The sequence below is a fragment of the Anticarsia gemmatalis genome, chromosome 27, assembly GCF_050436995.1.
Source record: "Anticarsia gemmatalis isolate Benzon Research Colony breed Stoneville strain chromosome 27, ilAntGemm2 primary, whole genome shotgun sequence".
In the NCBI taxonomy this organism is placed as follows: Eukaryota; Metazoa; Arthropoda; class Insecta; order Lepidoptera; family Erebidae; genus Anticarsia; species Anticarsia gemmatalis.
Genome location: NC_134771.1, coordinates 848,092 through 860,056, shown reverse-complemented (window position 1 = coordinate 860,056; position 11,965 = coordinate 848,092). Strand labels below are relative to the sequence as shown.

General features: G+C 36.6%; 1 protein-coding gene across 1 annotated transcript; it reads right to left on the bottom strand.

The window, feature by feature from the left end:
* Positions 1-169: 169 nt before the first annotated feature.
* LOC142984356 (uncharacterized) lies at positions 170-7,526 on the bottom strand. Its single transcript, XM_076131911.1, has 7 exons — positions 5,839-7,526; positions 4,788-5,483; positions 3,958-4,198; positions 3,230-3,533; positions 2,578-2,879; positions 2,212-2,277; positions 170-2,148 (listed from the first exon to the last, which is right to left on the bottom strand). The coding sequence occupies exons 1-7, from the start codon at positions 7,433-7,435 to the stop codon at positions 543-545; spliced, it is 4,812 nt and encodes a 1,603-aa protein (XP_075988026.1). The 5' UTR covers positions 7,436-7,526; the 3' UTR covers positions 170-542.
* Positions 7,527-11,965: the final 4,439 nt, after the last annotated feature.

Sequence of the window (11,965 nt, the reverse complement as noted above, 5' to 3'; positions counted from 1 at the left end):
AAAAACATCAACCACTTTGTAATGTACAGAAATTGGTAGCATGATATAAATTTATTAATTTTTATTTGATAAAAAGTTTTCTTTGAAAAATAATATAATATAGTCCAATTGATTTAAAAATAGGAGGGGAAGAATACAATATGTTTAAACAGAAAAACAATTTAAGTGAAACTCATTCAAAGAAAATTTATTTACTATAGGTATAGCCAATGTATACCATTATTTTTACATAAATGTAATAATTTCATTTATCAATTTGCTTGAAAATGATAACCAATTGTGCATGCTAAGATTTTACTAAGTTGGGCTATAACCATGCCCAGTAGTAGGACAGTACATATATAATCAGGCCTTTCTCCCATAGGGGTAGGCAGAGACCAAAGAACGCCACTTGGTACGAACCTTACAAACTTCCCTTGCCTCATTTACATACATACATGTTGTTATACAGGACTGCCGGTCACAAGTACTAAGCTCCTGACCTCTTTTCAAGTCATTGTTGTATGTATGGGACAGTAATAAGCTATATATCATACAAAACTTTACGTTTGACTTCTCTCAGCGTCACTATTCTCCATATTAGTCTCATTTCTAATATCATTTTCATATTTTCTCCGGCTAGACGTATCAATATTGTGTTTACGTCTCATATGCTTTTTATAATTCGACCCGTTTGTAAAGTCTCTTTGACAATACACACAGTTATACGGCTTAGCACCCGTATGTTGTCTTAGATGTAAGTTTAAACGCGTCTTAAATCTAAAAGTCTTACTACAGTAATTACATGAGTACGGTTTTAAGTCTGTATGTACTATGGAATGTGATTTCAAGTGACGTTTCGCTCTGAAACTTTTGCCGCACTGCTCACAGACGAATGGTTTTGCACCGGAGTGTAGACTGATGTGTGCATGGAGATTCCCTCTTGCGTGGAAAGCCATTGGACAGAATTCGCATTTGTAGCGTTTAGCATCTTCATGGGTCATTAAATGAGTCGTCAACGTCCCTTTAGTGAAGAACATCTTACCGCAGACATGACAAGCGAAGTCTCTGCTACGTTCAGTGTGTACTGTTTTGTGTTGATGCAAACTTGTCCGCGATTTAAACTCTTTATTACAAAGTTTACATTTCAAATCCTTACTTGAATCATTTGTTTGTGGTACTTTTTGTTTTTTAATTCTTTTTTGGTTGTTTCTAGCATAAATATTGAGATGGTCACGTAGTAAGTCTGAGTTTTCGAAGGTAGCTCCGCAGTTGTGGCAGATAGTTGAGTATGCGTCTTTGTGTGATGAGTTTTTATGGCTTTTGAGATTCATCGTAGATATAAAAGTCTTGTTGCAAAACTCACAGCAGTATCTAAGATTCTTTTTGTGAGTTCTCGCATGATTTGTGAACGATCTATAACTGGATAATACTTTACCGCAGTCCGAGCATTTGAATGTACAACAGTGTGAATGTATTTGTAAAGAATGGAGGCGTAAAGATACTATATTTTTACATTGAGCATCACAGTCTGGACAGCGGCACATATAGTCATCCCATGTCAAACATTCAACATCATTCAATAAATCCGAATCATTTTCTGCCTTAAAATTCTTTTTTTTTCTCACTTTCTTCTTCTTAGCTGTCACGTATAGAGGTACATCACTATCTGTGGAGTTCATGCCGTCTGAATCGAGGTGATCATCATCAATACTAAGCCTTTCTGTCTTCACAACTCCTAGCGTCAAATCAATCAAGGAATTAGGATCTACTGTCTCTATTTGCACTTCAATCTCTGGTTTTACCTCCTGCTTGATGACAAAGTCCTCCCAATCCTCATTCACAGGCTTTACACCGACCTCCAAGTCAATTTTCGCGTCAGAAACAGCGTCATCCGAAACAGTTTTCTTCAAGAATATCTTGTTCAATTTCGCTTGCGCGGTCCTCACGTTGTGCAGGAAAGACCAAGTACGTTCCAATAAGTCGAAACATGAGAAGCAGATGGAGTCAGGAAGAGTTTTTGTGGTAGAAATATCAACATTTATCCATGACATTTTTGCGGCGATCTTCGAGTTTAGTCCTACATCCCCATCAGGTTCTATAAGCTGTTGTTTTGGCGTTGGTTCAGCGCATAGACGACAGTAAGAGTCTTCATCGTCTGTCATTTTTGTTTATCAACTGGATTTCGTTAGCATTTAATAACAAATTTCTTATTTTTTGTCAAAATCGCACTCTCTCCAATGATAAACAACAAGCATTTTGACATAGACGCGACAGTGTTGCCAGTAAGAACTGTTACTTAGAACAAGATGCCATAATATTAAAAGTAAATTGTAATATAATAAAAAACAAAATACAAAAAAATAATAAATTGAATTCGATTGTTTTCAAAACAAAATGAAAATTAAATTAAAAAAGAATTTTTAACCAATTAAATAGAGAATAGTATAACATTTTAGGTTTTGGATTATTCCAATAAGAATGAATTTAATTTACTAAAATAAGTTTTGATAAAAATAGCTGCGTTATATTGTCTAAATAATTTATTGTGTCGTAATTTAAACTTATTAAAACATTTTGTACAATAAAATCTTTGACTACGATGTAGTTAAGTCATTTTTAGCATCATTTACAAGCTTCAAAACAAAAATCATTTCTTCCAAAGTGCTTTTTGCTTCTTTTTTATTTCTCTTCATATAATCTATGAAGTCATATTCTAGTCCTTTCTTACAGCTGTTTTCTATTAATTCTATTAGTCTAACTACAGACATGTGAAGTAATAATTCACGTAGAACTTTTGTTTCTGGATTTTCTGTTATATACAAATCTTTCAAGTTCGCGTACCAATTTTGATGTTTGTACGTTGTAACTGCTGTTAGACTACTTAGCGCACGGTGAAGCTGGAGAAAAGAATTTATTTTATTATAAACCAAAATTATAAAGTAAAAATAATTGATTAAACAGGGAAACTGTTTTTTAACCCATTTCTGTCCCGATGCTGGGCAAGAGTCTCTTTCTGAACGAGGGAGGAGGTTAGGCCTTAAGTCGCTGGCCAAGCGGACTTTGATGCAAGGTTACAATACAATTTTTCCACCACCGTTATAACAAGTACTAATTATTCATAATACACACATCACTTGGAAAAGTAATTGTTGGCCTCGGGATCGAACCGTCGGCCACTTGAACCGTTCCAACTTACGCCACCACGCTTTTACTGCTTTCCCCCCACAAGATTAAAATAGATACTTACATCAAATAAACGGTCTTCGACATCATTAATAAAACCTTCAACCCTTTCTAAAGTCGCTTTATCATTTAAATTAGGCAAGAGCGTTCTCAAATACAGCCACGGTCTATGTAATAAACCTTTTTCCTTCAAAATTCTGCTGCTATTTTTTCTATTCTTATTTCTTGGTAAGAGGTATTTTTTCCTTAGTTTATTCTTCAGGCTGTTTGCTTCAGTGAATTGTGTTGCGAAATTATGAAGAAATACTATGTATTTTAGAATCTGTACGTCTGATGGGTGGATTGGCATGTTGTCGCGTTTTCTTCGTCTGCGAAAAAAAGAAAATAACTCTAATCTGGGTACATATTATGTACATAATATTACGCCTGTTTTACCCGAAAGCTGAGGTGTAATATAGCCTATTGCCGTATACCGGCGTCGTTGCCAGTCTCCGGACTACTATTGAGAACAATACTATTTTTATCAGTAAAAGAATTTGTCCGGCATAGGCATCGAACTCACGATATCCCACGGTAAGACTCGTTGTCAGACTTTCAAACTTCTGACTATTGTTAACGACTGTCAAAGATCTTCGAGGGTATCGTGTTATAACCCAGGTAACTTTGTTGTGGAGGTCAGATAGGCAGTCGCTATACGTAAAATACTGGTATTCAACTGCATCCGTTGAGACTGGAAGCCGACTCCAACATAGTTGGAAGAGTGTCTAGGCAATGAGAATGATTTTAACTTACATAAGTTCCTGTATTTTCAAAATAGATGATTGTATTTCCACCGTAGTTGCGAGCCAATCATATCGCTTTAAAGCCACACTGTCTTCTTTCAATAAATCTTTGAGTATGCTCATATATGATACTACGGGTGAATTGGCTCTTCTCGTAATTGGTAGACCTAATTGCTGTAAGTGTTCCATGACCACAAAAACGTCTCCCTCATCAGCTAATTGTAGGATTTCTGCTATTGTGTCATAATTACCTGTAAAGATATTACGCCTGTTATACCCGACGGTGTAGACAAGGAGTTTGAAATACATCTACGTTTCGTCGTTAACAATGTCAGTCCCAGGTTGCTATATACCGAGCACGTTACTAAACTCCGGGGTACCGGTACGAAATATTTTAACATAAATTAGGAAAGACCAATAGTTCTTTGCCCGTCCCGGAAATCAAACACTAAAACTCATGAAAAGCAGTCGGAAACACTTCCAACCGCGCCACACAGGCAGTTAACTAATCAGAAAATAAATATAATTAATAATAAAAATCATGTGACTACTGCACACACGGTCATCCGATTTTAAACTGCAAGCAGAGCTTGTACTATAGTAACCAGATAACTGATAAACATACTTCTAAATACATACTTATACAGATACATTTACAACCAGGCTCAGAACAGACATTCGTGCTCATCGCAAATAATTGTCCGGGATGTAATACGAATCCACCACACTCTGCGCTACGATTATTGCAGCGAGATGACCACGTTTACCTCTGCGCTAAACGTGTAGTTGAAATGTCAGAAAAATTGTTATTTTAAAACTGAAATCAAATATAACTGTTACCTGTAAGTTTTGCATTCCCGTATTCATCGACACCTTGTTCAGCATCATTACGCTTACCCTTCTTACCAATAATATTCATTCTCAAAGCTTTCCCATCAGTCTTCGAATAAACACCATTATTCAATGACTTATTAATATCAATCAAATTCATAATCATAGGTTTTCTTTTATCTTTCTTCATAGAAACATCATCTGGATTTACAATTACGAAATTATCACTGTACGTTAAATTTCTGTCGGCATTTTCAAAATTGCTGACTTCATTTGAATCTTTTTTCGTTTTTTCTATTTGTTTGTCTATGAATAAAGCTGTTCTGACTCCTCTTATATGACTTTTAAGACCATCTCCCAAGTTATAAGCCTCTGGCACAGGCATATCTGGTAACAAAATCTTATTATCTTTTTCTTCATTTCGTTTGTCGTCTTCGATTCTTGCTCTCGCGTTTGCTTCTTCTTTCTTAGCAGCATTTAACTTTCCTACCATTTCATACAAATCTATAAGAAATTCTGGTTTCTTATTATCATTTCTGTTTCGTAAGTTTTCCGTTTCTATGGTGTTCTCTTCAACTATGTTGGGCCCTTGACCGTTTCGTGGGTTGTAAAACGCGTTGTCTGGTGAATAATTGTAGATTGGGGCGAAGTGAGGCTGTTCTATCGATGTTGATGGTTTCTCAACGAATGGAGCTTGGTTTTCAGCTGAAAATAATCAATGTTAATAAATCGTACTGGTTGATTTCGGCTAAGGCGACCAGATTCTTTGAAACCAGGTAACTGTGCAGGACTTTGTTTATAGTGCCCAAGTGTGTGCATAATACACAGGTACACTCTCTATTCCTTTACTTTCATAACCCGCTGGGACGGCTAAACTATCACGACCAGGGAGAGGTCAAGCTCACGACCGACGGTTTTACGTGCTCTCCGAGGCATGGAGGTCTTCGACCGCAGCTTCCTATATAGTATAGTGGTCTCAAGGCCTAACTCTCCCTCATTACGTGAGACCCTTGCCCGGTAGAGGGATGTGAATGGGGTTCAATGATTTTTTGATACTTACGAATCTCATGAACTTCATAATTATCTGGCATTACAATATCAGGACTCTTTAACTCGTTCTTACGTTTAATACTGGAGTCTAGTCTAGCGGAGAATTTCCTGAAATTCGATACAGCATTTTTTACAGCTTTATCAACTAATGTCTCTTTCCCATTCCTTCTAGTGCCTGCTAGTTTTGTTTTCGTTTTCAAACTCAAATATTTTAACATATCAATTGACGGATCTGTTTTAGAAACTAAATTCATTATATTAGGGCTATTTTCAGTAGTCGTTTCAGCCTGTGTTCCTTTCAATTCAGGGACAGTGGATACAGGACTTTCAGTTAATGTCTGTATGTTTTCAGTTGTAGTTTTATCTATAGAATTTTCAGTGACGTCAGGTGAATTTTTGTCATCAAAATTGGAGATTGTTTTAGTGATTGTTTTGTAAGTCGTTTCTGCAATTAATTCAGTGGTTCCTTCATCGATTGAGACGCTAGATTGTGTGCTGTTTTCTTCATTTTGTTTAATTTTAGTTGAATTTATATTTATATTAGATTCAGTAGTATAGTTAACTGTTGTCTTGTGATTTCCGTCTACATTTGAACGTCTAGAATTCTCCACAGATTCACTCTGTTTTTCAGTTTCAACCTCGAAATCATTGATTTGTGTCTGAGAATCACTGTCAGTGGTAGTTCTAGTAGGTATTATATCAAATTTTCCTTCAGTACTTTGAATTTTATCTTCATCGTTATTTGAATTTTCAGCTGAAACTTTCACTGTAGTTTTTTCGTTGCTCGCCGAATTTGAATTCTCTGCTGATGGTTTGTCAGTTGAGTTTTCTTTGCTATCCGAATTTGAATCTTCTCCTGGTTTAACAGCCGCTTCTTCGCAGCTTAGGGAATTTGATTTCTCTCCCGATGCATTTACCGTCGTTTTTTCATTGCTTTTTTTTTCAGGTTCTATATCCGAAGCTGAATTGTCCCTGACCGACGCGTTAGAGTCACTTTTAGTTTGTATTTCACTGGAATCTTTAATATCTGAAGATTTTTTACCAAAACGTTCTTGAGTTGATTCATCATCGTCTTTACTCGCCTCTGTTCTTACTTCTTCTACAGTTTCTTTGACCTCATCTGTGATAGAATCGTTGCCATCGGTTGGATCAGATCGTTTTTGTATTGGTATATCTTGATTGGGCTCAGTAGAGTCCTCTATAGCGCCTTCATCGTCGTTATTACGTCTGTTTACCGTCAAATCTACGTTTTCTTCATCTTGTACATCGTCCCTATCAAGTTTTATAGATTTCATTTCTGTATTCCCTTCTGAATTGTTCTCTTCTTCGTTCTTTGAATTCTCAGCAGCAGAAGTATTATTTTTCATCATTTGTTCAGTCTCTTCTTTCAATATAGATTCAACGAACTCATTATGTTCTTTCAACTGATCATCACTAAGTTCTCTGCTAAACCTCTCTTTATTCTCTTTACTCTGAATGTTCTCCATGATTCTTCTGGCTATCTTCTCTAAGAACTCCTGCTTCTCTTCTTCGGGTAGTAATTCGATGTATTTCTCATAGCTGCCAGCGAAAACTGTCGTCAAAAATATAAATAATATAATAATCATTGTTTCTCATAACATGTTTCGTACAATTTACTTGACTAAGTTCGAATGTTATGTTTTGTTCGTGGAAGCACGGTTTTAGTGTGAAATCTACCGTGAAAAGTTATTTGTGTTGTTTGATAAGAATTAATTAGTTTTTAGATTATTATGTTGTTAGTTTAAGCGGTTAATCCTTGAGTTTTAATTTAATTTTAGGTGTGTAATTAATTTTGTATGCAGTGGCTTTAGCCTCGTGGCTGTAAGGCTAACTATTTCATGAAGTCATTTGGCTATTAGACCAGGCTATTGCTTTACTCGTAAATTTGTCTTCTAATGGCAGTCGTTAATTGGTTGTTTCATTAGTAGTCTTTTCCTTTCCCTTTTAAAATTATTATTGCCTTTTGATAACTTCTCATGCTTATCTGATTCCAAACTAAGCAGAGCTTGTACTATGGTAATCATAAACATAGGTACTTATATACTTCTAAAATACATATTTACAGATTACATACTGGTGCTCATCTCGTGTTATTGGGGAAAGAGGACATGTAGCCATCGGGCAGCTAAAATTAAAAGGAAAAAATGTAATTTAACTTTATTTCATAGTCTTTTGCACCTTCAATTCCCAAGGAGGGTTAATGGCGGCCAGTTTCAAAAACATCAGCAAAATCCTTTTTCATTATGTTTTTGAGAGAAATCCTGAAGGAGAGACCTAATTGAGAGACCTCACATAACTTGTAATAAGTGGAGGAAGAGAAAATCTTCAGCGATTTTGGATATTACAATCGTGATTACAGACTTTATGCAGAGAGCTGACAGTTGCCTGTTTTATACAGTTAATTTAATTTGGAATTACACAGAATTATATAAATAGATTAAACACATTACTGTCCCACTGCTGGGCAAATGTCTCTTCCCGTAATGAGGGAGGGGTTAGGCCTTGAGTCCATCACGCTGTCCAAGTGGCGGACTTTGCATACCTTCAAGAACAGTTTTTAAGAACACTCAGGCATGCAAGTTTGCATCACGACGTTTTCCTTCGCCGTTGGAACAAGTGACAATTATTTCTAATACACACATAACTTCGAAAAATCATTGGTGTGTTGCCTCGGGTTCGAAACTGCGACCACTTGCGTGGAAGGTTATTAATTAAAACCACTGGTTAATTTTAAAAAATATACAACTCGTTGCTGCCAGCAAGATACATAATACTGGTATTCAGCTGCATCCAACATAGTTGGAAGAAAAACTGACTAATGCCCGGTTCCTGAGTACATTTAACGGTAGTTTATCTATTCAATAGAGTTTTTTTATATGAGTTTTAGCGCTATTTAATAGATAGACTACCGTTAAATGTACCTCAGAAACCGGGGGTATATATATCAGCCTAGCCTTTTTCCAAACTATGTTGGAGTCGGCTTCCAGTCTCACCGGATGCAGCTGAATACCAGTGTTTTACATGGAGCGACTGCCTATCTGACCTCCACAACCCAGTTACCTGGGGTTTAACACGATACTGCTGCCAAGGCTCTCAACCAAGTTGTGGGACTATACTTGTATAAAAATCTATACTAATATTATAAAGCTGAAGAGTTTGTTTGTTTGTTTGTTTGTTTGTTTGAACGCGCTAATCTCAGGAACTACTGGTCCGATTTTAAAAATTCTTTCAGTGTTAGATAGTCCATTTATCAAGGAAGGTTATAGGCTATATATCATCACGCTACGACCAAAAGAAGCACAGTACCAGTAATTAATGTTACAAAAACGGGGAAAAAAATCACCCATTTTCTCTTATTGGACGCAAGCGAAGTTGCGCGGGTCAGCTAGTAATTGTATAAAAATAAGCTAATAAAACCTCCGTTACTCCGATAAATACGGTTCGCACATATCTCTTGAAGCGAATACTTTGGTGCTGTTTTTTAAACAAAAGCAGATGTTTTTTTGTACGTGACTTGTTTATGAATCGGTTTATTTTGCACACTATGTGTGGTGACACGATTTAAACAGCACGTTAGGTGTAGGTCTCAATGTGAGCGAGTTACAAACCATTAGATTATATATTTGAGTTTCTTTTAATGTATTTATAACATACTAGCTGACCCGCGCAACTTCGCTTGCGTCACATAAGAGAGAATGGGTCATAATTTTCCCCGTTTTTGTAACATTTTTTATGGCTACTCTGCTCCTATTGGTCGTAGTGTGATGATATATAGCCTATAGCCATCCTCGATAAATGGACTATCTAACACTGATTCAAATCGGACCAGTAGATCCTGCGATTAGCGCGTTCAAACAAACAAACTCTTCAGCTTTATAATATTAGCATAGATTAAAAAGCGGCAAGGGACTGCAACTATCTGTGTGTTCGCTATGAACACATTATCTGGCTATCCATATGTGATGTGGTTTTCACTAATTTAATGAGAGATTTCCTCGGAAGGTAATAAAGGTTTTGTTTAAAATAAATTTAAATAGGGTGAAACCAAAATAAAGTAGCGGCTCCGTAGTAAATATGGTAGCCAGCTAAGGTAGACTGTCAGAGAATGCCTAAGGTTTTAGGTCAATAAATAGGAATAAATAATCAGCTTATTGTCAGCTGTATAAGTTTGCGGGTCACTGATGTTCAAAATCTTCATTTTATATGTATGTCTCTTGCAACCACAAACTTTGCATACAAGGCTCTCTACTAAGTTCTTGACAATACCGAAAATTGTACATTTAAAATGTTCTTCAAAATAAGTTCTTTTTACACCCGCTAGAGGCGCTTATTATTTCATACCGAAATTACTCGATTTTCAGGCGGTTGTCAATAGTAGTAGATAATCGCTAATCGCTCTCCGCTATCAATGAGACCTATCTACAATCTATCAATCTAGTAATGTGACAATAACGGGCTACAATGACTGAATGACTCCGGCAAAGAGGCCTTGACTCAACATGCCGGTCATCACAGATATTTTGAGATTATTACATATACATACATTATTAATTTTACATACATACATCAAATACCTTTTTCTACGAGAGCTTCCTACATAAATACAAATAAACTCTTGTTAGACAGCTTTAAGCTCTTTAAAAACTATACCCACCATTATTGCGTCATTGTTAAAAAAAAGTAACTACCTAGGGTTTGCTATTTATCTCAATAGATGGCGTTAATATCAAACCTTTCAAAGGCGTCCATAAGTCAAGGGGTATCGTGTTAGAACCCAGGTAACTGGGTTGTGGAGATCAGATAGACAGTCGCTTCAAGTAAAACACTGGTATTCAGCTGCATCCATTGAGACTGGAAGCCGACTCCAACATAGTTGGAAGATAGACTAGACTAATGATGAGTATGGATTGATATTCTCAGTATCTCCACTGGTTTGCATTTGGCCTAAGGCCTTTCATGAACTTGGAATAACCAAGCCAATATATTAGAACGTTATTATTCGTAAATAACATAGAAATACGAATGAAATGGAACCTGGTACATAGTATCAAACTATTTGAATGCGCAAACTGTTTCTTTGTCCACGTATGGTACTCGCATGCTAAATAGAACCTTCGAATCAATGACCTTTGGTTATTGTTTTACATAACATGTATTGGTATTTTTCTAATTCATAACTAATTAGATTATTTTTAAAAGTGAGGCGTCCATAGCCAGTTGTGCTCACCAGTCGGTAAACGATCTATGGGTTAAGCAACCGTTGGCGCGGTCATTCTATAGATGGGTGACCGCATACTGGTATTTGAACTAGGCGTCCCCGTGCTTCGGAGGGCACGTAAAAAGACGGTCCCGGTGGTTCTCAATTAAGATAACAGTCGTTAAGCCACGTCAAAAGCCTTCGGGCGGCTTGAATAACTTTGACACTAAGTTGACCACTAATCATACAATAAGAAGAAGATTTTTTAAACGTTTTACATTATACACTTCCCTCCTAACCACCATCTTGGAAAAAGAAGCCGGGTCCGATTAATTTTCAAAGGACTAGCTGGCCAAATGCAGATTCTGTGCGTTCTTTCAACAACTGTAACCAGTAGCCCGATTCTCTACAACTATCGAGTACCGACAAACGAGCTGTCATCGAGAAATTTTGTATGAAAATCTGATCAGCGCCTCTGACGGGTGTCGTAGGAAACATTTTGGCAGTACATTCTAAATGTCAAAATTTCGATAGCTAGCCGGTTGTCGGTAGTCGATAGTGGTACAGAATACCAGTTTAAATACCGTTTCTAAGTCTCAGATAAAAGTCTAGCTTAAAATAAAGAAGAAAACACACGTCTATCTAGATTATTTATTAATAGTATTCTAAACACGACAATAGTGTAGTTTCTGTAGTAAACGTTACATATAAATTCGCTGAAGGTCAGTGACCTTGCACGGGGAAATGTATGGAGTCGACTTAAAAAAAAAAAAAAATTGGCGTATGATTGTTGGATTAGGCTTCCAGTCTCACCGGATGCAGCTGAATACCAGAATTTGACATGCAGCGACTGCCTATCGAACCTCCACAATCCTATTACCTGGGCTATAACACGGTACCCCTCAGTAAGGCCAGTTGT

What these genes read in the sequence shown, in the direction of transcription:
- LOC142984356 (XM_076131911.1), bottom strand. Translation starts at nt 7,435, where the DNA reads ATGATTATTATATTATTTATATTTTTGACGACAGTTTTCGCTGGCAGC. An exon ending in TTATGAAGTTCATGAGATTC is followed by an intron (nt 5,484 to 5,838) that starts GTAAGTATCAAA and finishes GATTATTTTCAG; the next exon opens with CTGAAAACCAAGCTCCATTC. An exon ending in TCGAAGACCGTTTATTTGAT is followed by an intron (nt 2,880 to 3,229) that starts GTAAGTATCTAT and finishes TCTTTTCTCCAG; the next exon opens with CTTCACCGTGCGCTAAGTAG.